At 39.9% G+C, this 26,150-nt stretch overlaps 1 protein-coding gene across 2 annotated transcripts; it reads right to left on the bottom strand.

The window, feature by feature from the left end:
- Positions 1-1,291: 1,291 nt before the first annotated feature.
- LOC125077422 (dedicator of cytokinesis protein 7) lies at positions 1,292-20,097 on the bottom strand. Of its 2 annotated transcripts, XM_047689375.1 has the most exons (39): positions 19,960-20,097; positions 19,782-19,854; positions 16,661-16,821; positions 15,838-16,048; positions 15,113-15,312; positions 14,503-14,643; positions 13,884-14,163; positions 13,518-13,677; positions 13,274-13,449; positions 12,938-13,118; positions 12,552-12,709; positions 12,048-12,166; positions 11,591-11,744; positions 11,148-11,336; positions 10,932-11,035; positions 10,551-10,719; positions 10,037-10,169; positions 9,512-9,611; positions 8,970-9,119; positions 8,667-8,844; positions 8,370-8,584; positions 7,993-8,174; positions 7,768-7,844; positions 7,043-7,219; positions 6,831-6,957; positions 6,597-6,766; positions 6,236-6,517; positions 5,905-6,063; positions 5,503-5,679; positions 5,233-5,406; positions 4,952-5,082; positions 4,516-4,687; positions 4,252-4,432; positions 3,999-4,126; positions 3,699-3,764; positions 3,337-3,453; positions 2,876-2,964; positions 2,603-2,749; positions 1,292-1,934 (listed from the first exon to the last, which is right to left on the bottom strand). In XM_047689375.1, exons 1-39 carry the CDS (start codon positions 19,992-19,994, stop codon positions 1,895-1,897), a joined length of 5,883 nt encoding a protein of 1,960 aa, XP_047545331.1. In that variant the 5' UTR covers positions 19,995-20,097; the 3' UTR covers positions 1,292-1,894. The 2 variants fall into 2 exon arrangements, with proteins under 2 accessions (XP_047545331.1, XP_047545332.1); XM_047689376.1 differs by lacking the exon at positions 19,782-19,854 and having other exon boundaries at positions 19,960-20,090.
- Between the last annotated feature and the right edge of the window lie 6,053 nt (positions 20,098-26,150).

Below are 26,150 nucleotides of genomic sequence, written 5' to 3'. Positions count from 1 at the left end.
TTTCTCATTAATTTCTTATTTTCTTATATCAATAAAGAATTCTGTATATAATTTGCTTGTAATAATTATTATCGGTAGTTAAACACTATCTGTATATTATAATATTTTATTAATTGATTTTAAAAAAGGTGGTTGGATATTAAAAATTTAATTCGTTCTTATATAATTTAAGTTGAATTTTTGAGTTTCATAAATGCAAATTTAGTAAGTGGAAATGACGATACAATTTGCACTAGATTTTAATGTATTATATATATCTTTTATATTATTATTAGGGTCTTTAAAAAACTTTTTTTGAAATTCTTGTGAATATTGTTGTCTCGAAGTAACAAAAGCTTATGTTGAACGACAGAAAAAATATAGTTTTTTTTATAACATTCATTAATAGTATTATTTATATTAATAAAAAGTAAAGTAACACTGCCTGTAAATGTCCCACTAGGCTACTTCAATTACACTACTCCAATGTGAATTTGAGGGTAAAATACTCACTTTAAAAATATATTATAATACAACTATTTTTGAAAATGTCAGAATTGCCAGTAAAACCACTATGGTTTTAGAAAAACTTGTGAAATTGAATGCTAACGGTAATTTTAATAAAGGCATAGACGGTGAATAGTTCACTAATTATTCTGTTTCTATGTTCAATATGAATATTTGAAACAAGAAGGTAAACTATTGTAACTGCTATACAATATTTGGTAACAAGTTTATTCAATGGATTACACATGTAGTATATTTTAGTAATGATTTGTCTTTGAATTAATACAACTTTTTAATATGAAGCCTCTATTATTCTAGATTAGAATCAAATCAGATCAAACCATCTAAGCTTTTATTTATTTACCATATTACTTGAAGATGTATATCTTCAAGTAACCATATTACTTGAAGATGTATATCTTCAAGTAATATGGTACGGAACAGCATTAAAATTTACAATTTATCTCTTGACAAGTATTGTCTGACAAACTTTTTTATTATTTTGGAAACCTACAATACGATCACCCTTATTTATAGAATAAATACATTACATTAGTGTTGTAATATGAATAGATAAAATAGCAAAATGTCTTGACACTTAACTTTCAATGTTAACAGTCAAAGTAACAGCCTGTAAACTTTTCGTTGCTGGGCTAAGGCCTCCTCTCGCTTTGAGGAGAATATTTTGAGCATATTCCACCACTCTGCTCCAATGCGGGTTAATGGATACACGTGTGGTACCTCACGATGTTTTTCTTCACCGCCAAGCACTAGATGAATTAAAAACAAATTAAGCACATGAAAATTCGTGGTGCTTGCCTGGGTTTGAACCCGCAATTATAAGTTAAGCTGCCACGCGTTCTAACCACTGGGCCATCTCGGCTCTTCCAATGATATATTCGGGCAAAATAAAAAAAACCCATTATACTCAAGATACGTACAAGAATTTCTATACACGTATGAACATTTTGATATTGTAAAGATTCATCTCATATTGTATAATATCTTTTTTTTGTTAATGTATGTTTCAAGAAATATAACGTTTAGAAACAATTATGTATTGTCATTTCCACTGTATAATATTGTGCTTATCATTAAAAGTATTACTTATCAACTAAGTACAATCACATCAAATATTTCAGTAAATCAAGTCTTGTTTAACATTATAATAATTAAAAAATCAAAATACATTTCGATTTCACAAATACGAATCACGCAATACACACTTATACGAATTAAAGTCTTCTAATTTTAAAATTGTATTATGGAATTGCATTCATTGAAGAAAAAATACGAATGTGATAATTAAAGTGTAAACTACAATACTAATGTATGAAAAAATAATTTTAATCTCCATTTTATTGCGTCGTCTTGACACTCTTTCACGTCCTATGTCACGGAGCTCTGACTAAGCTTGATATTTGTAGTCACCTTTGCTTAAACCATTCCTGAAAAACAATTTTATTGAAATATAAACTTTAACATTTTGGTTTGCATTAACTTTTGTTTTATACATCTATGTATTGTTAGGAATATATCATATTAGTAAATATAGATAATATTATGTTGTCTATGTCTAAATATTATTGTCGTTGATTGGAGTTCATGCCGGGGGACTCTCTAGAAATAATCAATAAAGTTTAAACAGTAACCAAACAAGACTAAAAATTCAACAGTGATAATTATACATGTCGAAAAATAATTTAATTAACTTAGTGGCCGCAGTCTCTGCCCATTGAATTATCGTTATATAAGAAAGAAGGAATTTGCTATAATGATATAGGTTAGCAATGTTTTGCTAGGTGTGTATTGAATTACATAAAAACCCCCATTGTGACTATTTTCACTTAGTCAATGAGTTTCGACAGATTTTATTTAAACGTTGTTAGTTACATAGTAGTGATAGTCCAGTGATGGGAATACATTGATTTTAACCGAACAATTAAATCCAGACAAACCAAATGTTATAATGCAATAAATACTACTATAACTACCACATGGATATTTACGAATCCAGAGCGTGGAAGATCGTGCCGGTGTAATATCCAAAGTTCGCGTAAAGAGGAGAGGTGTTTTCTAGTGGGACAGCGAGTGTGTCCTTGGCGAAGGGACTCACGTGAGGTGCGCCACGTGCGAGGGCGTGGCGTGTATGAGCGGCGCGAGGCGCTCGGTGAAGCGCGCGAAGTTCCGCTCCAACTCGCGCTGGTACTCGCGCTGCTCACTGCTGATCAGATTCTTGTTCTTCTTCAACGCGTCGTGGCACCTGTACATTAGAATAATATTAATTAGATGTTATTTATTGTGTCAGGGGAAAGGTCCACCTTTTGACTTAGCTTTAAGAGAGTACCTTAAATTAAGTACTTTAAAATTAGACATAAATGGTACTTACTTCTTTGAGAAGTCCTTGAATGCAAGTCTTAGTTTATTTGTCAGTCTCGTGACGGGTTGACTTCCGTCGACAACTGGCGCCAGGAACACCTATTGTCAATTTAAAAATAAAATAAAGAATTAGAGTTATTTTATTAGTGAAGATGAGCTTAACTTAATAATATTTTTATATTTGGTTCTGTCTGCTCTGTAAAAATAAAGGTGCGTATACATTTGAGTGCGTGTGAGAAGTTCGGCGTAATTAAAAATAGTTTTTACTATAAAATATTAATTCTTATTTTGATAAATGTAATTTGTTCTTTATTCATCAACACTAAAATACTCACTCAAAATGTTTATTTGTAATAAACCCCATTCATCGCATATTTAGGTTTGAAAGACTTCAATTACTTACTTAAACTTGAAAGATTTAATTTACGCAGAGAACTTCGAGGACCAGTACAAACATTTTATTCAACATACCTGCGCTAGTTCTAGGGGTCCCTGATTGACAGTGGTGCCGATGCAGCCTTGCAGCACCATTTGTAACATCTTTGGATCGGGGGGCTCCTGACTCGTCGCTGCAGCCAGCTCGTTTATCTGGAAATCATTTTATATACGATTTTCATATTTTATTTAAATAAGATTTTTCTACTGAGCAAATTATTGTTCCTTGTGATATAAAATCAAAATAATTTCTTAGAAATATGTTAAGTATAATTATATGTATATTATCTTAATTGCAAAACGTTTATTATAGTCTAATTTGATTACTTAATATCACACAATCATTTCCTTGGCATTTAACGTAATACAAAGTCTTTAATATGAATTATAAAATTTACCTTTTTCTGTATATCTTCAATAGCTACCTCGATGGGCGTTAGAATTATTTGTGTCCTCTGCACAACCTGAAATTGTAAATATTTCATTGAAATAAACCTTTTAGGGAAAGACCGTAAATGTTTCACACCTTATATTTTTATTGCAAGCCCGTCTAGCTAGGAGCCACCCTGTTATGATATGATCTACCGCCAAACAGCAATACACCGAGCGTTGCTGTTTGGCGGTTATGTTTTCGAGGGTGAGTGTGGCTGCGTAACTGAACCCAGGCCCAGGGGGCGCAGCGGCGAGGGGTGCTTGACCTGTATGCGCGTCTTGACGTAGGGGAAGTGGTGCGCGGTGGTGAGCAGCGTCTTGCGCTTGCACTGCTCGCCCAGCTCGCCGTGCGCGCGCCCGCCCGCCGTGAACGGCGTCGCGTACATGAAGCGCTCTGCAACACGCGTACCGCTCGACTCTCAAACATAGGCAGAAGTTAAAATGTATCGACTTGACTTTATGTGAGACGTGTTCTATTCTACTTTTAAATTAAGAATTGTAAAATACCAAATCACTAACTTATGTTATAATTCCGTTCGTAATGCGTGATGCGCGTGCGCAACTCATGCGGCTCGAAGTAGGGCTCGACGTATGTGATTTGGATGTAGGCCTTGTCCGGATCTAGCGCGCTCACGTCCACCACGTTGGAATCCTTGATGATCACTACGTTCTCGGGACCGAATCTTTGACCGTAAAAGTTCTGTAAGAGGGATACCAAATGAATTATTTAACAAATCTAACATAACATTTTCTCGATCGCAGTTTGATATTACTGTCGCGTACCTCGAGCCTGCTGAAGATCTCGGGCAGCTTGGTGAGTGCGTGCTCCTTGTACACGAACTCCTCCCCGTCCAGGTCCCCGAAGCGCGCCCCGTAGAACGACACGCGGAAGTACGTGCCGAACACGCGCTTGCCGTGCAGCTGCTCGATGCGCGTGAACGCCTCGTTCAGCTTGCTGCGGGTTGGAGGCGCATCGGTGATGTGAGGAATGGTTATTTCTTAATGCAATTTAAGTATAATGTTATTTTTAATTTGCATTTTTCGTGAGTGTGCCTTCGTGACTGAACAGATTTCTATACTGGGTCCGTTATTTGTTTGTGTTCCTTTGATTGATTGATATAAATTTTACTAATAATTCAGAAACTGTAGGCATCATATTAAGATAATGTTGTTTAAAATATCATTGGCACTTATCGGTAGAGAGTCCAATGTGACTGACCCGTGAATGTTAGCGAGCTTCTTGTAGTCCCGGTTCTCCTCCGCGATGGGTATGAGCACCTTGTACACCTCGTTCACGGTCTCGTACATGCCGGCCGTCATCAGCTCGCTGGCTGCGTGCTCCAGCAACGCCTGTATACGATCGACACTCTTAGTATTTGTTTACATGATTATACCTTCGACCAGAGAAAAAGTCTTAAAAATTTGTAACAGTCAAAAAATTTTTTTTCTTTTAATTACTGTTAAGAAAAATGGAGCAGCAATTAGATCTAGGATCAGCACCTGCAGCTCGTGCGGCGTGAGGTGGTGGTGCAGCGGGTCGGCGCAGCTCTCGTCCAGCGCGTTGTGCGTGACGCGCTGCAGCAGCGCCGCGCCGCGCCCCCGCGCGCGCAGCTGCTCGGCCGCCAGCGCCGCGCCGTGCACGAGGCACATGCCGGCCTCCAGGTGGTTGGAGCGCTGCACACCGAACACACCGCGGCCGTTAGTGCCTCACTCGCCGCCGCGCCACCGCGCCCCACCGCGCCCCACCGCGCCCCACCGCGCCCGCCCCACCTCCATGTGCTTCTGCGCCATGTTGCTGAGCCACGTGAGGCGCAGGTCCGGGCTGTGCTGGTACCCGCGGGCGATCCGGTGCATGAGGTCCAGCAGCATCTCCGGGTCCTCCTGGAATTCCTTCATCTTCACCGTGTCGCTCAGGATCATGTGCAGGTTGAATACTAAGTCCTTGACCTGGGGATGAGAAATTCGATTACTTTATGGGACAGTATTTTGTATGAAAGGAACTAAAAGGGTGTGTGTTTGTGCAATCAATTTTTATTTTTACTTATATTTCCTGTGCAGATAATCGTTGTTTCCGAATTTCAGCTCGGAAGATATTGTTCTTCAGATGATGATCGATGTAAAGTGACTAATAAGTAATTGATTCATAATAATCATGTACTAGAAGTGTCCTACCTGTTCTGGGAAATTAGTGTCCTGCAGGTCCTGGTCGTGCTCCGCGTACATGAGCACGGTCTTGAGCGCGCGGCGCAGAGACTCCTCGCTGAACGTGGTGGACGTGCCCACCAAGGACGACAGCGACATCGTCACTTGCATCTTTACTCTGCTGAAATTCTGATCACAATTCGACGTGAATTTAAGTCTATAGCTTCGTTTAGAACATTTATCAGTTGCATACTCGCGTGTCATCAGTACTGAGTTTACAAAATGACTTTCAATATATATTTTATACTTTAAACGTATAAAAAATGATATGATCGTTCCACGAAGAGAAGGCGGGACTCACGTTCCCGAGGTGGTAGTGGTGGCGCATGAGCGCGTACAGCGCCGCCGCGGCGTGCGCGCGCGGGCCGGCGCTCAGCGACGCGCAGTGGCGCAGCAGCACGCGGCACGTGCCCGGCCCCGCCTCCTCCGAACACCACGACCAGCCCAGCTTCAGGATGAGCGAGCGCACGGACGCGAACATGTGCTGCAGCACCACGGCGCTCTGGTTCCGCTGCAGCGCCCGCAGCAGCACCCCCAGCGCGCCGCTGCACGCCGACTGCCCCCACTCCAGCCCGCTGCACGACTGCGCCGACGGAGACGGGATTAGAGAGGGCCGGGGGCGCGGGCGCGGGGCGCGGGGCGCGCGGCGCGTGCGGGCGTACCTGCACGATGAGCTCGAGCGCGTGCAGCAGCGTGAGCGCCACGTCGGCGGCAAGCGCGGCGGCCAGCGCGGGCGTGGCGCGCGCGGGGGACGCGGGGCGGGAGCGCGCGGCGCCGCGCAGGCCCTGCTTGCGCCAGCGCTCGCGGCACGCGCCGCGCCCGCTCGAGCCGCCTGCAAGCGCGCGGGTGAGAGGCGGCCGGGGCGGCCGCGGGCCCCCGGCCGAGCTCTACTCTACCTTTGCGCCGCATGATGAAGTCGGACCGCGCCGAGCCCTGCCCGAGGATCACGTCCTCCAGCTTCGCCTTGATGTCCGTGGTCTTGCGCACGTTCTGCTGAGCGCATTTCAGTATCTCCTTGCGGCCCTGTAACCGACGAGGATCGAGCCGTGAGTGCCGTTCGACCGGGGTTCTCCTGCGGCGCTCGGCGGCCTGCGCGGCGAGGCGGCACCTTGTACTCCTGGCACTTGAAGGCGAGGTCGATGAGCGCCAGTAGCGCGTGGAGGCGCGCGGGCGCCAGCTCGGCGACGGCGGCGCACAGCGCGCCCCGCTCGGCCCAGCGCAGCACCCACACGAGGCACATCAGCAGGTTGCGGCTCGTCTCGCTGTTGAAGGGCGCCCGCCCGCTCTGCGAACACACGCCATTGACTTCCGAGTCTTCGAACACGATGTACCCCAATATTGACTATTCCATCTTAAATATTTGAGTCATCAGTAGGATGTCCACATTAAAATCATCAGACGACAAAATCTAGTCATTTTTGTCGATGTGTCGGTATTTTAACAGCAACGTACAAGTAGATTTACATTTATACAAATTATTCTAAGCATTTTGTTTGGTCGACTACAATAATCAATTGCAATAAAAACGTTACGATTGTTAATTTTTGTACAAAAAAAAAACACAGATTGAATATTACACAAAATTCGACAGTGTCACTAATATAGATCAAATTCTAGGGAATAATGAGAATTTTGAGTGTAGTAGTATTTATTTCCAAAATCAAAGGTATGAGAAAAAAAGCAGTGGTACATTTTTATTTTTCAAAAAATTTAGGCCGAGTCTCAGAGTTTCGGATTAGCACATCCAGGAGAGATTAAACGGTTTCAAGTCAACAAATTACGCAATTACAATGTCTAATTAGGTCGAAACTTTCGCTTCAAAACTCAACAAACCTGCTTGACCTCATCCGGTGAGGCCGGGGCGTACATATTTCCAAATTGGCTCATTTCGCCGTCCAATTGTAGCGTCTCTGGAAAAAAATAGAAATAATAAGAAAACTCTATTACCATTCATTTGATATCTTCGTTTTTGAATCTGTGACATCGTAAATGTCAGCCAAGGGGCGGTCGTCGTCGTTCGGATGCAAGCAATTCGAAATATTTAGTTGGGGCGTTTACCCTTTCCGCTGTCGAACCCGCGGTAGAGCTGCGGCTGCGCGTCCATGACGACGCCGAGCAGCGGCAGGTACAGCGCCGCCACGCGCGCCTTGAGCTCGGGCGGCGCCAGGCGCGGGTCGGCGTCGTGCGCCGTGAGCAGCGCCAGCACGGCGTTCACGGCCGCGCACTGCAGCACGGGGCTCCTGCGGCGGACCGGCGCCTTACGATCGGCAACGAGACGGCCCTCCTTGTCCGCCTCGTTTCCGATTGTAAATAATTTAAATCGTCGATTCCATTTTTAATATTTTTCGGAAGCGTTTCGTTTTCGTGGCTAAAGAATCCCTCTGCATTGATTGTGAATGACTGAGTTTAGTTAGAGTACGAGTGAGGTAGTTTACTGGAGGTCGAGAGCCGCCGTGAGGTCGGCCAGCAGCAGGCCGGCCAGGTAGTGCCGGCAGCGGAAGTCGGCGGAGAGCGCCACGATCCGGCGGCGGCCGTCGTCGGAGCCCCCGGAGCGCGCGGAAGGCGCGGGAGACGCCGCCCCCGACGCGCCGGGCGGCAGGCACAGCGACACGTAGTGCTCGTGCGAGCACACGATGCGCAGGAACGACAGCTGGAACGGACACGCTTTCAGCTGCTTTTAGTGGTCGGTGCGCGCAAATCGTACCGACGGAATACTATCTACTGGAGTGTACCTTATAGTGTACGAGTGGGACGGCATCCGGAAGGGAGGCGATCTTGGCGCACATCTGCTTGTGGTACCCTCGGATGAGGTTGAAAACGTAGCCGCGGTCCATGATGCTGAGTAGGTCGAACAGGAAGAACGCCAGGCTGTTGTTCAGGCTCTGCGTGAGGCGACTATTCTTTCCATATCTGGTGAGTTTAGGAACAGTTTAGATTTTAGAATAATTATACTATATTCGCTTTTCTCACAGAAAAAACAACTTTTGATTAATCACGAGTAGTTGAATAAAGTCTGTCGTGATTTAGCGACCCACTTGGAGATGATCTCCGCGGTGACGTTGTTGACGAGGGTGGCGAGGTCGTCCGTGAACTGGTCCGGGAAGCGCGCCTTGCGCGGCGCCTCGTGCGCGCCGCTCCAGTGCAGGTACTCCACCATGGACTTTACCATCAGCTCGAACAGCGCCCTGCACGCATACAAATAAAACTTAAATTAAACTGAACAGAGTGATTATTACATTTTTCTTTCAAAAAAAAATTCATTAATTTCAATATGTAGTTTACTTATACGATGATCATGACAGGCGACATGGGCCCTGGCTACGGGTGGTAAGTGGTCACCACGGCCCATACACATTGTTGCTGTAAGAAATATTAACCATGGCCAGTGAGCTACCAATCTTGGGAACTAAGATGTTATGTCTAAAGGCGTATTTACACTGGTTCATTCACCATTCCAATAGTAACACAATAATACTAAGTTTTTAGCTGTTTGGTGGTATAACCGATTGGGTGGTACCTACACAGAAAGACTTGCACAAAGTCTAAGCATCAATAAATTTAACTTTTTTAAATTTACCAGGAGTTTTGCATGGCCAAGTCTCTCGTAGCGCCACTCGCCACCACCCACTGCAGCGCGAGTTCCTCGTGTAAAATCTTGCAAGAGCCATCAGTTAAAACTAACAGAACAAATTAAACTATTAAATTTTCGAAATGTTTAACTGTAGATTGAAGATACATACTGTTTTCAAATAATAAATGACGTTATATAATAAATCGATCAATGTTTAAATTTATATAAAACTAAATCTATTTCTTAAAAAAAATAATCGAAGGCGTACCTTTACGAGTAAATTTCCATAGATTAAAAATCAGCATAACTAAAACCGTACGTTAAATGTAATCAAAACAATCAAAAACATCGTAGTCTTATTCGGTTTAATGGCAATGTTGCAACTTAAAAAAAGGTGGATTGTTGAACCGGGTTATTTTTATAATAAATAAACATTTTGTTCGGAACGGTTCAAAATGGATTCCTGGGCATCCTTAAGCCTTAGTTAATTAACGACGTATAACGTATATGTTATAATGCGCGTGACGTCACCGGAGGGCGGCAGCGGCAGGCCGACGTCCGCGTCGGAGAGGGCGGGGCGCGGGATGCGGCACTGGTACTGGATGTAGCTGCTGATGAGGCTGCTGCGCCCGTGCGCGTCGCACGTCGCGCCCTCCGACATGTTCTGCGGGCGGGCGGCGCTACAGCTGAGTATCCCCCCAATTGTACGAAACAAGGTTTCCGTATATTGTTCGAATGGTTCTACTGTACCATGAGGATATTATATTATTATAATTGGAATGTATACACTGATTTAACAGTATAATTTAAAAATAACGCCTTTTGAAGACGGATGCGGATTCCGACAGGTCCACCTAAATTTCATTCACTTCGAGGGTTACTTTTTATACACAAGCACAGTTCCCTTCACCTCTACACTCACTCTACAATAGTAACACGGGCAACAGCAAGATCTCTTAGACATTTTTATTTCGTATTTAATAAGAAAGAAGCTGTGTTTTTCTTGCCATTTAAAATACCTCAGTGTCTGAAATTCGGTACTCACGGTGAGGTCCGTGAAGAGATGCGCGAGGCACGTGAAGACGTCCTGCGCTATGTTGAGCGGCACCCCCGCCAGCACGGGCGCCGCCGCCAGCAGCTGCAGCAGCTTGTCGCACACCACCGGCAGGTAGCGCGACAGGCACTCCACGCTCGCCGTCGGCAGCTCCGCTATGCTAAGGGGTGGGGGGGATTCAATAGCACCGCCCTTACTCACAGTTCGAGGTCTAAATTAGCGGGTTTTGCCAAGAAATTCTAGGTAAAACTCCGGAAACTCGGAACACACGTGAAACGCCTGAACTCTTTCCGGTCATTTCAGATTTGCCGTTCCATCGAATTATGAAAGTGAACGAACATAACATAACATCTCGAAAACTACGAGACTGACCTGGCCCGTAGTTCCGCTTCCATGTTGGCGAGTCCGATCCTCGGCGGGATGTTGCCCTCCTGCACCGCCTCGCACGCCATCGCGAATCGCTCGATGTAGCCGTCCTGTGAATATAGAATATAGTAACGTAATGGTGACCTTGAAAAATGTCATTTTATACAGAGAAACGTTATCTTTTATTCTGATAAAATGCTAATCTATTTGTTACGAACTCACCTGTGGGTGTACAGTCGTGTACGCATCTAGAGATACATTGAAGATAGGCTTGTGGTTGTCGATCCACCTCGTCCCGGGGAGCAGCACGTCGGGGAAGATGTAGGAGTAGTTGGGAGGGGGCTCTTCCTGCATCACTGGCAGGCTGAACTCGCCGCAAGTCAGCTTGCCGTTACGGCAAAGTGGCAGCCACTGGAACCATGACATTTATGGTAAGAATTTTTTTTACACCTCTGTAACTTTTATGTTGTCGGTACTGCAATTGTACTACAAGCTGTAATATTATTATGCTACACATAGTAGTTTTACGAATTCGACTCCGGATTGCTATAGAAATTTCTAGACGAAAAACCCAATCACAAGTACTTCAGTTAGGTGGGAATGTTGATTCCGGGACCTCATGTAAGTTAAGCATTAGACTACAAAGTACGGAGCCAGCGAGAGACCGAGTATCCGAGCGTGGTCTCGACGCTCTTCTCGTGCTCGGGCGCGACCGGCTTGCGCTGGCACGACACGTGCAGGAACGTGAACAGCAGGTGGTGCTGGTCGCCCAGGTCGGCCGGCAGCTTCAGCTTCACCTCGTCGTACAGCGACGGGCTCCTGCGCGCGGACGGAAGATGAGGTATTTTGGAAAATTTTAATCATTATGAAAATAGAAAATTACGTATTACTAACTGCATTATCAAATAATTTTCTTTACGAAAACATTGTAAGGTAATGCGATCATATCAGACGTAATTCTGTAAAATTTCTACCAATCAAACTGAAGTAGAACAGTGTGACGGATAATAATTCATTCCTTTTTAGTAAAAGAGGAAGCCTTTCGTTTAAGAATGCAATAGTATCGGGCAGTAATTATATATTCAATTTACGATTTGTATCATGGAAGGATCTATGACTTACTTATTATGATAGAGTACGGTTGTGTACGCCTCAGTGCTGAACTCCGGACACGAACTACGACCGAAGATTGCTGGAAGGGCGGAGGCCTGATCTTCACCGGCCATGAGTTGGATTCTCACCTAGTCATAAAAACGTTATATATTTTAATAAATGATTCTGTTTGTATATCTTACTTACTATGGTAATCCTTGTTGTTTCCGCACTGGAAATAATAATGTTAGCACTAGTTTCAGCCATATATCGATATTAATATTATAAATTCGAAAGTAATTCTGTCCGTCTATCCGTTTCTATAATAAAATTCCGCAGATATTTTTAACTTTGCCGTTTCATAAATTCAAATCAAAAAAATGCATCGGTAAAGAAGCCATATTATTCAATATAAGATTAAACAGATGCTAAAAAAGTCGACTTGTTGACTTCCCAGCAGGATGTATTATATAGACATGTAATTGTATTGAACTCCTCTATTAGTCTATTACTAATGGAGGGCCCGGCGCTCACGGTGATGTTCCTGGCGGAGGCGGCGCGCGAGGCGTAGGCGGCCAGGTTGACGTCGCGCGCGCACACGAACAGCAGGTTGCGGTACTGCACGTGCGGCTGCGCCGGCGCGCTGCTCGGGAACGCCAGCACCTCCTTGCACGGCCGCCCGTTCTCCTCCGCTGGGGGGCGAACGCCTTCTGTTTTATCTTCGTTCGAAATCTCCACCGTGATAATTTAATGTGATTCAAATAAGAATACTACTGACCTTGAGTCGTCTAGTGACGTCTGGGTAGTAAATTATTTTTAAAATGAATTACGACTTTAATAGATTTAATAATATTCATATTAATGACTCTCCTCGTATCCTGCTAATATCTATCTTATTTATATAAAGCGTAACAAAGTACCGTTGTAAGGCGCAAGTTTAGCCAATTCAGGTGTAAGTCCGTTCTTGATTTCGTCCGGGCACGGCGACACTTCGATTTTCAGTATGCCGGGGATGCATTTCAACTTCTTCGGAGCCGAGCTGGGCCGCTTGATCTCGGCGAGGAACTTGTACAGGTCCTCGTCCCGGAGCTTGTCCGTTTCCTACCGAATTCGTTCGACAGCACATCGTGTATCGCATCAAAACTTTTAACGAAAACAATATCAACAAGTCATGCAATCACTTCAGAATGGTACGAATGAGAGAACGAATAAGTAGTATAACGCGCGCCCAACGAGCGGTACGGTAGCGGCGGTACCTGCTTGAAGAAGCTGGTGACGGTGACGACGATGGTCTTGAAGGCGTCGAGCGCGGGCGCCAGGTCGTCGGCGGCGGGCGCGCGGCGCTCCACGGAGCCCTTGCGCGACAGCGAGCCGCCCACCTCGCCCGCGCGCCGCCGCAGCTGCTCCAGGCTGCTGGACGACGCCTTGCGGTCTGCGCCGCACACGGTTACTACGGGCCCGCTCACGCTCGCTCGCTCACTCGCTCACTCGCTCACTCACCGAGGCTGTTGGTGTGCGAGTCGCGCTCCTGCTCGCGCTCGGCGCCGGCGGTGCCGCTGAGCACGCTCAGCAGCGACACGGCGCTCCAGGCCAGCGGCATGCGGTACTTGCCGAGCCGCGTGCACGCGGCCTGCGCGCTGGCGCGGACCTTTTCGCGGTTCTGTACGTTTTTATAGTTTACAATTTTAGAGAACGATTTCTTTGAGTATATTTTTTAAAACACATCATTATTTGAAATTCAATCCGATATCACCACCCTTTCAGCGAATCGTCAATATTGACTAAACTTGCTTAAATGATCACCAAATATCCTTAAAATATTTTGATACAAACAACAGATTCAAATCTTCCCTAACATTCACCCACCTTATCGTCCTTAATATACGGCTCGACACACTCGTTGACGTCTCCCTGCAGGACCTTCTCGACCCTCACCACCAGAAACACATCCGGGGAGGGATTCAGTATATCGAAGACAGCGCTGCGGCTGAGGGTCGAGAGGTCTGCGTGCGGCACGTGTGCGGCCAGCATCTGTCTCGTGCACTCCGAGTTGAGGTTGAAGTAGAAGTTCTCCGAGAGCTTCTTTTTCTCTTTGGCATCGTAGAGCGCCATCGATGCGAAGAGCGGTTCGATGTCTAGTTCCAATCTAATAATGCAAGAAATGTCATCAATAATACTATGTATGAAATGTAAACAGATAGAATGTAAATTTTCCATTGCCGGGCAAAGGCACACAACTCTATGAAACGTTGGATTTCTAGAAAATTTTACATGAATATTTTTTTCTGCACTAGGTTAATTTACTCATAATTTAATATTTATGTCTAAAGTGTATATTTTGAAAGTAAATATAAATAAAGTAAATGAAATCTTGATCCATGAACCCGAGAATTCATTTTAATGACTTTTATTCCCTAACAAATCAACTAATTTTCTCTGATATCTATAAACTTCAAGCGTTTCGCTTTCCAAATGTAATACTCACTTGAGTTGATGGCACACGACCATTATCCTGTGACCCATCAGCTCACACGGCATCTCAGCAGCGAGACGTCTCTCCACCGCTTCTTCCTCATCGAGGTAAGGGGCATACAACCCAAGGAGATCTGTTTGACGATTCTCTAATCTGAAACAAAATATTTATTTTTAAATATTGCACAAACATTAACAGGCAAAGTACTTTTAGCTGTGCTTTTTGTAATAAAGTGCTACACTGCTGTCGCTGAGTTCAGAAGTACTATGCTTGTACATTCAGTTTCATGATTTTGATACTTTTTAATTTTGTTTTTTTTTTTTTTATGGCATAGGTTGACGGACATATGCACAAAATCTGATGGTAAGTGGTCACCAATGTCCATAGACATTGGCGCCATAAAAAAGAAAAAACATTTCTTATATCATCAATGCCACGAACCCAATCTTCATACTCACCCAATAATAATTAGTGCAATACTTACTTGCTTTGCGGTGGAACATATGATAAGTGGATGGTACCTACCCAGACAGACTTGCACAAAGCCCTACCACCAAGTGAATTACACAGTAAATACACTATAATACATTTCTATCTAGAAAAATTTAATTAATCATCAAACCTCTTAGCTTCATTGATAGCATCAACTTGGTCCGGTGGTTTCTTTTCAAAAACATCAGGCAGTAAGGGATCTGATGACGAGCTACGCAGGTCCAGGCTCGCCCAGGAGCCCCGAGGCGTCAGGGTCTCGTTGCAGGACGAAGATGAAGATATCGACGCGACTGATTGACGCCCACTTGATGGTTGGGATTCAAACTGTAGCTACAATTGTGAGAATCAGAATGCATTCATTCATAAAGTTAGTTTTAAATATTTTTTGAGCGAAACCTATTTAAGCTATGTCCCAAACCTGCTTACCTCATCTATATTAATATTATAAAGAGTATTTTTTTGTTTATATACAGGGGGTTGTCTCCGGAAATAATGCTCAAATTCTAAATATTTTGTAGCATATAGAAAAATACATTATTCCCGAATGCTATATTTTAACAATATTGTAATTATGTAAAAAAACAATCGTAAAATTTAAAGAATCGTTAAAGAAAATTTGTGTTCTATAGGATATTACAACACTAATGACTTCTTAGCTGATTGCATACCTTGGGAATGAGATGATCGCCACCAGGCTGTTTCAAATAAGGAAAATGTGTTTATTGTTATTGTACATGAAATGGTTGAAATATAAAAAAAAAATCTTGCTGAGTTTCTTTCGCCGGTTCTTCTCAGGTCTGAGGTATTAATTTCCGAACTGGTGGTAGATTTTTGACAGTATACAGAAGTCGGTACCTGCTGCGAGGCCAACTCCTCCATGGAGGTGGACGGCTCGGCGTCTATCTCGTAGGTGTGCGCGGGCGCGGCGAGCAGCTTGTCGAGCCGCTCGCTGAGGCGCTCGTGGCCGCTCGCCGAGCCCGAGTGCGCGCGGTACTTGTACTCCACCACCGTGTAGTCCGACGTGTAGCAGCTGATGCAGTCGCGGACGAACATCGGCGCCTTACTCCTGATTAAATATAACAAGTATGTGCCTCACATTTATGTCGTATTTCAAAATTAAACAGGAAAGTCCCAGTAGCAGACTGGAATTTGGAACTTGGCAGTATTTATACTCCCGTGCTGGAACACGCGTAAAGCTGTTGGTCCTGCGCTTGAACTCTGTCTAGTCGTATCGGATTTGTGATCCCATTAGATGAAGATAGTGAGGGAATAGGGAAAGTACTTTTCTGTGAGCACACATTTATTCACTACTAGTTGTGGAATGCGGCTAGGCTCGTGTTACCTTACTTGGGGTTAAACGTCAAACATTTCAAAATTTTATCAAATTCTGTTCTGTGGTTTACCCGGGAAAGAACAAATAAAAGACTGACAGAGATCATCATCATCATCCTCCTGCCCTTTCCCCATTTTTTTTGGGGTCGGCGCAGCATGTATTTTTCTTCTCTGTCTGTCGTCATCTCACAAGTAACATTATCTCCAGCCATATCACCTTTCACACAATCCATCCATCGTTTCTTTGGTCGTCCACTTCACAACAACGTTATTTTAATTAAAAATATTTAAGCACAAGTTATGTGCATATATTTATCTAAATATTTTGACTTCACTTTCAACTTACAGATCTTCATCTGGTAGAACATGAGTTAAGGTCCGGATGCGGCGCGGAACGGTCAGCAGTTCTATGTCGTTGGCGGGGTAGGCGAGGGGGTCCCGCTCCCCCATCAGCCGGTCGCATACTTCCTCGTAGTCTGGTGGCTCGATCATGTCGGAGAGTGATATCTGTGGCAATGTTTAATAATATCTACCTCAGTCGATCTAAAGTTGGAATTATATAAAACAAAAATATGTCACTTATTGTTAATTTATTTTTCAATCGAAAGCTTTTTAAATTAGATTAATTATAAGCTAGAGACTACAACGACTACGACTACAATTGAAAGTTCAAAAATAGATTGCATTTATGTTCTAAAATTATTCATTTAAATTTAATAAGTTAATTTTTAATCGACTTTAAAAAAGAAGGAGGATTTTTTTTCATATCAATCATATAAATGCAAAAAATACATGCCGATAAGGTTTAAGTTAGAAACTACTTAAATATATTGTATATGATTAAGAATTTGCTATGAATTCAGGTAAATTAAAGACATTTTTACAAAAGAAGCTACCTAATTGCGACGATGTCATACGAGATAATTGTACGTATTGTGTCATTGGTATTTCAATGTAACATAAAAGGTATATGTATGTATGTTATAAAATAAAAGCCTGTGCGATTAGATTCGAGTTATATTTTGATGTCGTTAATGAAAACATGCATGCCCATTAAGTTAGACACAACCATACAACCGCACACCGGGAATATGTACCTATTCGATTTTGTTGCTTTACTATAATATTTCGAGCGCTTCTGATTTGTTTTATAATCTGAGGTTTGGGATTTAGATCATTTTTGATTGGTGGTTACACATGTGTTAGCTTTTCACAGCTAAGCACAAGAACGATTTAGAAAGATGAAAATTTAGTTGTGATTGCATTGTTTTGAGTACGGAATCATGTTTTAAGATTTACATGTTCTAACTACTGTACCAATTCGGCTAAGTATTTAATTAATATAATTTGTATTAGTATTAATAATTTACAATCTTCCCGATGACCCAAATCATGATTTTGGAAATGCTCACTGATTACACAGTATTATTATTCCTATTTCTATTTCAATTTATATATTACTGGAACCATAAATGTATATAGAAGTATATATAGTATTTAGAAGTAATTACGATGTTCCTTCTGTAAAAAAACTTCTGTATATGTTTGTAGTATTCAGTATTACATATTTCTTTAGGGCAAGTAACTACCAAAGCCGAATGCAGGAAGTAATCATTCATTTGATAAAAAAATTGCTATAACATTCCACAAATTTAAAACACTCTAAAAAGTATAAATGTTTTCTCCCAGATCATGGTTGGACATATTAAAAAACCCAAATAAATTTTGGAAGAAAGAGAAAGCAGTATACATATTAGAAAAGGTACATGAATACTACACTTGGTGGTAGGGCTTTGTGCAAGCCCGCCTGGGTAGGTACCACCCACTCAACAGATATTCTACCGCCAAATAACAGTACACTGTATTGTTGGGTTCCGGTTAGAAGGTTGAGTGAGCCAGTGTAATCACAGGCACAAGGGTCATAACATCTTAGTTCCCAAGGTTGGTGGTGCATAGGTGATGTAAGGAATGGTTAATATTTCTTACAGTGCCTTTGTCTATGGGCGGTGGTGACCACTTACCATCAGGTGGCCCATAAGCTCGTCCGCCCACCAATACCATAAAAAAAAAAAAATTTATTATTGAAAATAGGTTATTGAAAACATGACTAGTAAATGAGCCACCTGACGGTAAGTGGTCCCCATTGTTCATAGACATTGGTGCTGTAACAAATATTAACAATTCCTTACATCGTCAATGCACATCTTAAATTTGGAACTAAGATATTATGTCCCTTGTGCACGCAGTTAAACGAACGAAGCCAATAAAAAAAAATGTCTTTAAAGAGATATATATTTTAATGTAGGTATAGTTTCTACATTAAAATGCTAAAATCTGTGTTTTATTATTATTATCTTAAAAGAACTGATTACTATGTCTGAATTGTTCATTGAAATTTTCTTTAACTGACTGCCTAACTCTTTAAGCCTGAATACAACAACAACAAGTAGTGCTGTTTGGTGGAGAATCAGAATATGTATAGTATATAAGCTTTTATATGCTTGCATTTATATATTGCAGGCATATATTTGTTTAATGTAAGATGTAAACTTTGTAGTGTGGTTTGGAGTAATTTATATATACCATTTTTATTATAATATTGTGTGAATAACTCAAATGAACTATAAATTGTTCAATTAAAATATATGGAATACAACACTAAAAAATTTAGATAGTAAATATCTACCACACAAAAACATAGTCTTATCTTTCTTCTTGTTAAAAGACCTTTAAAAGGTAATTTTATTTTTTTATTTGATTTGTAAAAACTTGATAAAAATTATCTTTGAATATATATATTATTTTCTTTTTTCTGGTACTTTATTTTTATATGTAATACTATAAAGTATACCCTATTACAATTGAAGATGATAAAAAACGATACAAAAATAAAAAAAACACTTTGATTTACTTATTCCATGCAATTTGCTAATAACTCAGCTATATTGTGCATATACGAAACAACACTAATTCACTTAACTACTTATATCCACTTTAATTTTATTTGAAAATTTCCGATAACAGTTACAATATCTATACACTTTGATTTACAGTCTAAACTATAATTAATTGAAATGGATGAAACCAATCCTACTCGACAATAAAATCAAAGACATGCTGTGAAAAAAGTACAGTGAATTCAAAGCATGCATTTTTGTACAAGGAAGGTTACTAAAGACGAATGGATCGACCATTACATTTAAATTTAATGATATTTATGGCATATTCTATACAAGTGAGGAAAGCTGTACTGTACTTTGGTAAATATAAATACATTATTATATAAAGTATCATATTATTGTTCTGAAACAAAATAAGACATTGGTATCAAATATAAGGAAAAATGCTAATGATCACACTGAATAATAAGGAATAAGTGTGTGGTATTTACGACACTGAATACGGATAAGGGCAGTAAGAAGTGATTCACAGGCATGCACTAGCGACTAATAAGATTCCTGACTCACTGAAGAGGAGCACCCTGATAGAGTCCCGACCTTCGACTGGCTAGCATACACCTTACGAGCGTCCCCCGCATTCCTATAAATATCGAAAAATCAATCCTCCAGCATTTATTAATACTCTCACCGAAGTTCATGCATGGTTAAACAGTTAGACCCATAAAAGGATTAGAGAACCATTTACCCGGAACAATTCTGGTATTTTCGTCCAAGAGTCATCTAAAATTAGATGAAAAGATCACAGATTTATCTCTAAAGCTTTAAAAATATGTCAATAATACACAATATCGTAAAAACGTTGGATTTGTTTATTACGGAAACGCTTCCTTTAATGTTTGACAAATTTGACAGTTGACATTTGATTTATCATTCAACAATCCTATCTTTTTTACGAACTAACTTAAGCAGATAAATAACTTAAATGGCTTAATTCTAATTTAATTTGCTGTTTATAATCCTATTTTAGCATGTATAATATCATTATTTATACTTTAATATTTTGCATTATTATTAAAGAAAGATCAAAGGTTTCAAAATACAACTAATGGATTAAGTATGTTTATTCATGTAGTTTTTTTTAATATAATATTTATATTGTATAAATTTTCATTATTAATATAATTTAGAATCGACTTGATTTGGTACTACAGATAGAGCCAGGAGGAGGAAAATCTATTTTTGTTGTTGTATTTAAAGATATTTACTTACTATTTTTATTAAGTTCCTCTGGCTATGGTATGGCTGCAGATCTCGATGTCCAGTAGAGGTACTCTATATCTGACACGCGGCATTAACTTTAATGATTATAAAATTTAAGGAATTATGCTTACTAAATAGCTTAAGTCAGACATCAACGTTTCACGAGTGAGATACGAAGTAAATTCATAGACAACCGCACTGTTGACATGAATATATGGATAAATAAAATTTAAAATTCAGTATCAGTCTTCCGAACTTGGAAATATAAACACTCTCGTGCCTCGGATTGCATTAACGCCTATGTTACAGCACCTGATTACTATCTCGACGGAGAGAGTGAGGCAATATAAAATGCTTGTGTTCACGCATACACTTGTATAGTTTAATATTATGTCCTTTTGACTGTATAATGGCTGCCACGATTAAAACCAATCAAGGCTATATCATATTAATCTATAATAATATTAGAAATATAAAAAAGCATTAAAAAAAACGAAGGGCCACATATGGGTCTTTTCGTACTTTAAGATAGAAATATAAACATTAATATTTTGATTAAGATTTTTTGTAATGAAGCCCCAATGGGTGTTAAATAGGGGATAGAACTGAATGAATTATTTATTTATTTAGGTATATTTCTAGAAATACATTACATACATACTTTCCCACTGCACTTATAACCCTTATTTCCCACAATTATAAACATAAATTAAGCACATGAAAATTCAGTGGTGCCTGCCTGGGTTTGAACCCGAAATCATCGGTTAAGATGCACGCGTTCTAACCACTGAGCCATCTCGGTTCTAGAAATAATACACGTTTTTAGTAACTTTGCCGGCTTATTTCCAAAATGATTTAAATAGATGATGTAACTTAGTCGGGATTTACATTGCTTTTAAATATATGTATTTAACTAATTTATTTCTTTGAAATAAAAATACACCAAGAATAAATGCTATATCAATGGCCTGATGACAAAAATACCTTAATAATAATGATATCGTAAACACGGTTTATACCTTATAAAAAAAAGTAGCCTGTCTTTACCCGGGACTCAAATTATCTCCACAACAAATTTCAAATAAATCTGTTCAGCGATTTAAGTGTGACGGAATAACAGATAGAGTTACTTTCGCATTTATAATATTTAGTATAGATATTAGCACTGCTAAGCAGAAGCCTCGTTTGATAAAGAGTCACGTCTACCACGATGGCTCAGTACTGGTTGAAAGTGGCAGAAGTTTGCCAACGCAAATTTCACACTCATGATTCTTTCACTGGAAAATCTAGTGAAAAACCACTTATTAAAAAAGACTCAACTTTGAGAAGTCAGAAATGTTGGCTGTGAGATTGGAGTTGGAGTCCAACATGTCTCGACGCTAGACTAGTACCTTTTTGTAATAATTTAAATACGTCTATAATTTTAAAGGGTTATTGGAAAATAATAATACCCAAACGGTAAAATGGCAATAAGATAGTTCGAATTTTCGTCACAAGCTAATGTGTGAACATTAAAGTATACTTAGTTTATTTTTTTTAGTAATTAAATATTTATTGACTTGACTTGATCGAAAAACATTTTCCTCGCTAGAATTATAGACTGTTTTATTTTTGTACATAAATTTATAATTTATTGCCAACATTAAAAATTAAATATAATATATTGATTGTTTTCAAAATTATTATGCAAAAATTCCGTACCTTGCTAACGACATAGTAACAGTATTTTTAATATTACAGATTTTAGATCGAGGCTGTTGGTTTTTTCAACAAAAATAAAAGACATCATTTGTCTATCACAGAAAATTAATACACAAACAACAACACAAACAATTAATACACTTTGTTAATTTAATATTAAAATTAACAAAGTGACATTAGCAATGACACAGGTAATTGTGGATGTGAAAAACACAAAGAGAGTCTCGTGGGACCGAAGCCGTAGCCACGCGACACTAAATCCAATTATATACCGACGAATATAGACGATAGGTTTGTAAACAAACTATAGCTTTTATGATTATAGCAATAAGAGCGATAATATAATTGATGTATGCTCGTCAAAAATAAAAATGGGATTATTGTTATACGCAGGCTTGTCCGTGATTCGTTATCGCACGGTCGCGCATACACGGACACGTGATAGCGAATAAAGACGTCCGTTAATATTAATCCGTCGTTAATCATTACAATCTCATTAAGTAATAGATTTATTCACTCAGTAAGGCATGAGTCTGCAAATTAATTATTTTTAATAATAAACTTAACAACTTATCAAATATAAATTGTATTTTTAGTTATCTTTGTTTTTAGTCGTCTCACGCACACTAACGTAAGACATCTTGTAAGCACGAGCGTCACTCACTTCTACTAATGCATGTTGATAATAATTTAACGTGGAGGGGCGCGCCTTTGTGGTTGAATAGAAATATACTGATTTGAACGCTTTAAACTTTTTTTACATTACAGTGACAATTCAGGTAATAGAGTTTTTCTGATCGTCTTTCTTAAGGGTAACTATCCAATTGTGGGGGCCATATTATAGCGCACAGGCGTGTGCGCAAATATAGGTGTACTTCCTTTCTTATACTAATATAATTCGTTAGGACGGCAAATCCAACATGATTAGAAGAGTCCGGGCGTAGGATCAACGGCTTTATTTGCTTCCCAGAACACGAAGTGTAAAAACCAATTTCCAAAACGCGGGTGGCTAATGGGAAGTCTACTCAGAAAATCCAATAGCTCTTCAATGGCCTGACGCAGGGTTTTGAACCCAAGACCTAGGGATCTGCCGTTTCTTAAGCTAGCCACAAATCAATGAGACAGTGGTTTCATTTAAATATTCTGATTGATTCAAGGCAGCTAGATCTTATGCAAGACAAAAAGAAAAGGATGGTAAATACTGACACAGTTTTAGGTAGCATAGGAAGATTAATCATTTTTTTTATTACTCTGACCCAGGATTTGAACCAAGCTTCCGGGATCTATAGCTTTGCAGTTATACCTTAGAAAAGTAAATGATTAAGCAGGCTCAACGGTGTCGTCAGGGCGTCACAGTAGCATGATATAGATCCCGTGGCGCCCGCTGATGAGACGGAGAGGGTACCGCTGGTTTTTTAGTGGGTATCCCGGTGTACCGCTAACATCTTGGGCACCGGCGAGTCCCACATATTCCCACTTCCACGTTTACCGCGTAACGCGTTTTTCCAGCAAAAAAAAGGCTCAACGGTGTACGAGCCGTCCCGTGACGTGAAACTTGTTGGTTCGATAATGATTTACCCTTTTTGTTTTCACTTATAACAATTAGAATATCATCACTACATAGTATAAAACAAAATCGCTTCCCGCTGTCCGGTCTGCCCCGGGGTATTCTTAGGTCTTTAAAACAGATTTACAAAGTGAATTTAAATCAGTACAGCATGAATCCTTATCCAATAAAGTACCTTGAATAGGTTGTGCATTTAATAAAGATTAATAATAATAATATAAGATTAATAATAATCAATGGATATTTTCGAATATATTACAGATTTAAAATGCAGGACCATAGGTTAGACGGTTTGTTTTGTCTAATGAAAAAAGAGCTGTGAACTTTGTATAGAAAGACATTCTGTAGTATATTCAGTATCAGCATTGCACCCGTGTGAAGCCGGGCGGGTCGCTAGTTATATTATATTATATTCCACAAATGCAAAAGCTTAAAAAAAGGTAAATTACAAATTCCTAGTCGTTAATAGTGAAAGTTTCGATAACATTTAGAATGCCGTTTTTTCTCGAATCACTGAAATAAATACAACACATTATTTTATTTCCCGATTTATGATATGACAATGTAAAGTCAAAGCTGATTAATTATTTATTTTTACTCCGCCATTTACATTACATATACTTTACATTGTTACAAAATCATTGGGTCTATCTAGCTCTATCTATCTCTCTCTCTCTCTCTCTCTGTGCTAATGTTGCTAATGTCTGCACGAACTAAGTTTTCCGAATTCGTCTTGAAAATACTACGTCGTTTAAACCATTTACTTATGGAGTGCTTTCTTTTTCGAACCAGTGGTAGTGTTTAATTTGAAAATCAATAGTGTAATGCTTCTATATATGTGATTTGTTTTGATTGCTTAATTTTTGTTTCGCGTTATTTACATTTTACTTTTGTCAAAATTACTATAAATCTATAAAATTGTACGCGAGATCTAATAAGATTGCGGGTACATTGAGTTTTTACATATATTTTTTTTTAAATTCAATAAAGTAACCGGCATGTGTCCAAGGAATATTATGTCACAAGTGTATCTCCCAAATTTTATTGAAATAGCGTGGTGTAAAGTCCAATCCATCTCTTCAAGTTGTAGAAGTGTGATGCATGGTTATATTAAGATGGTTATTATAAACCACAAATTATAATCTATACTAATATTATAAATGCGAAAGTATTTCTGTCTTTCTGTTTGCGCTTTCACTACTTAACCAATGAATTGATTTTGATGAAAATTCGTATTAGTAGTTTGAGACTTTTCAATGCCTAAAACTTTCAAACGTGCGGACGAATCCGCGGGCGAAAGTAGTCGTTTATAAGAGTATACAGAGTGTTTATTTTTTAATATTATCACTGACGTTATAAAACTGGTGTTGTCATATTATCGTCGTCAGTTGTTGTAAGTCACTGTTAATCAGTGTTAGAATCCAAAGGGCATATACCACTTTTATGTTGCCAATTTAAGCTGACGTAGTTTTCACCTCACAGAGCTGTGTAATAATTTTTTTATTTAATAAGTTATTTTTTTCTTCTATTCTAATATATTCGAAGCATTTGGTCAGATCTGGGTTAGAGCAATGACCTCCGTAAAATATGGGGTATTAGCTAAGAAGAAATGAGTTCAGGCTTTCCGTGGGAACTGCTGCTCTACAAAAATTAGGTTACTTACTTTACATATTTATAATGTATTTTGTATATTCTGGTGTTATTTTATGGAAGTTCACCCAGTCATTGAGGTCGAAATTTAAATTAGATAAATGAAAATGATACTAAAAACTATGCTATAATATATAACTATGTACCTATATTGTTTTCAATCAATGTGTAGACAACGACTGCGGGATACACCACTAATTCAAGGTCATCCGGCGTGCTATGAAGCAAGCTATAGAAGGCTGGATATCTGTGAATGAAAAAATAAGAATTGAGATTACCTGAAGATAAACCAAAATTACTGACGTAGCTTGTAAAATTAGCTAATTAAATTAATTAAACTCAATTGGTGAAGCGATCGTCACGTATGGTCCTGCCAGGTGACTTGTTCGAATAATGTAGCGCAATCTATCTATAAGACGGATAGCCGGGAACTTTGTCGTACCAAGCCTATGTTCAGTACCTAACTGCGATATTCTGCTTAAATGGTCAGATGTAAAGTATGTAATTATTAATTTTCGAAAATAAATAATTACTTTTTTAAAACTTAAATTAATTCTACGGTTATTTTCTTCTTCATTGTAATTTTTAACTTTACTATGATACGAATGCTAGTGTCTATATGATTATTGGGTAAAGTTTATCTATAATAACAGCTAACAGAATTAAACCCACTCGTCTCGTAGTCAGCCCCGCCCGAACCCGCCGCGACCACCCTCAGTAATACTCGGGCATTCTTAGAATTCACTCGCTTACAAAAC

This window comes from Vanessa atalanta, chromosome 3 (genome assembly GCF_905147765.1).
Source record: "Vanessa atalanta chromosome 3, ilVanAtal1.2, whole genome shotgun sequence".
NCBI lineage: Eukaryota > Metazoa > Arthropoda > Insecta > Lepidoptera > Nymphalidae > Vanessa > Vanessa atalanta.
Note: the sequence above shows the minus strand (reverse complement) of the source record. Positions and strands in the feature narration are given on the sequence as shown.

Bases quoted from the DNA above. Each gene is read 5' to 3' on its own strand.
- LOC125077422 (XM_047689375.1), bottom strand. From the start codon at position 19,994: ATGACTCTTGGACGAAAATACCAGAATTGTTCCGG. The intron at 19,855-19,959 runs GTAAATGGTTCT...CGATATTTATAG, and splicing joins AAATACCAGAATTGTTCCGG to GAATGCGGGGGACGCTCGTA. The intron at 12,710-12,937 runs GTACTTTGTTAC...TTCGCCCCCCAG, and splicing joins TAAACTTGCGCCTTACAACG to CGGAGGAGAACGGGCGGCCG.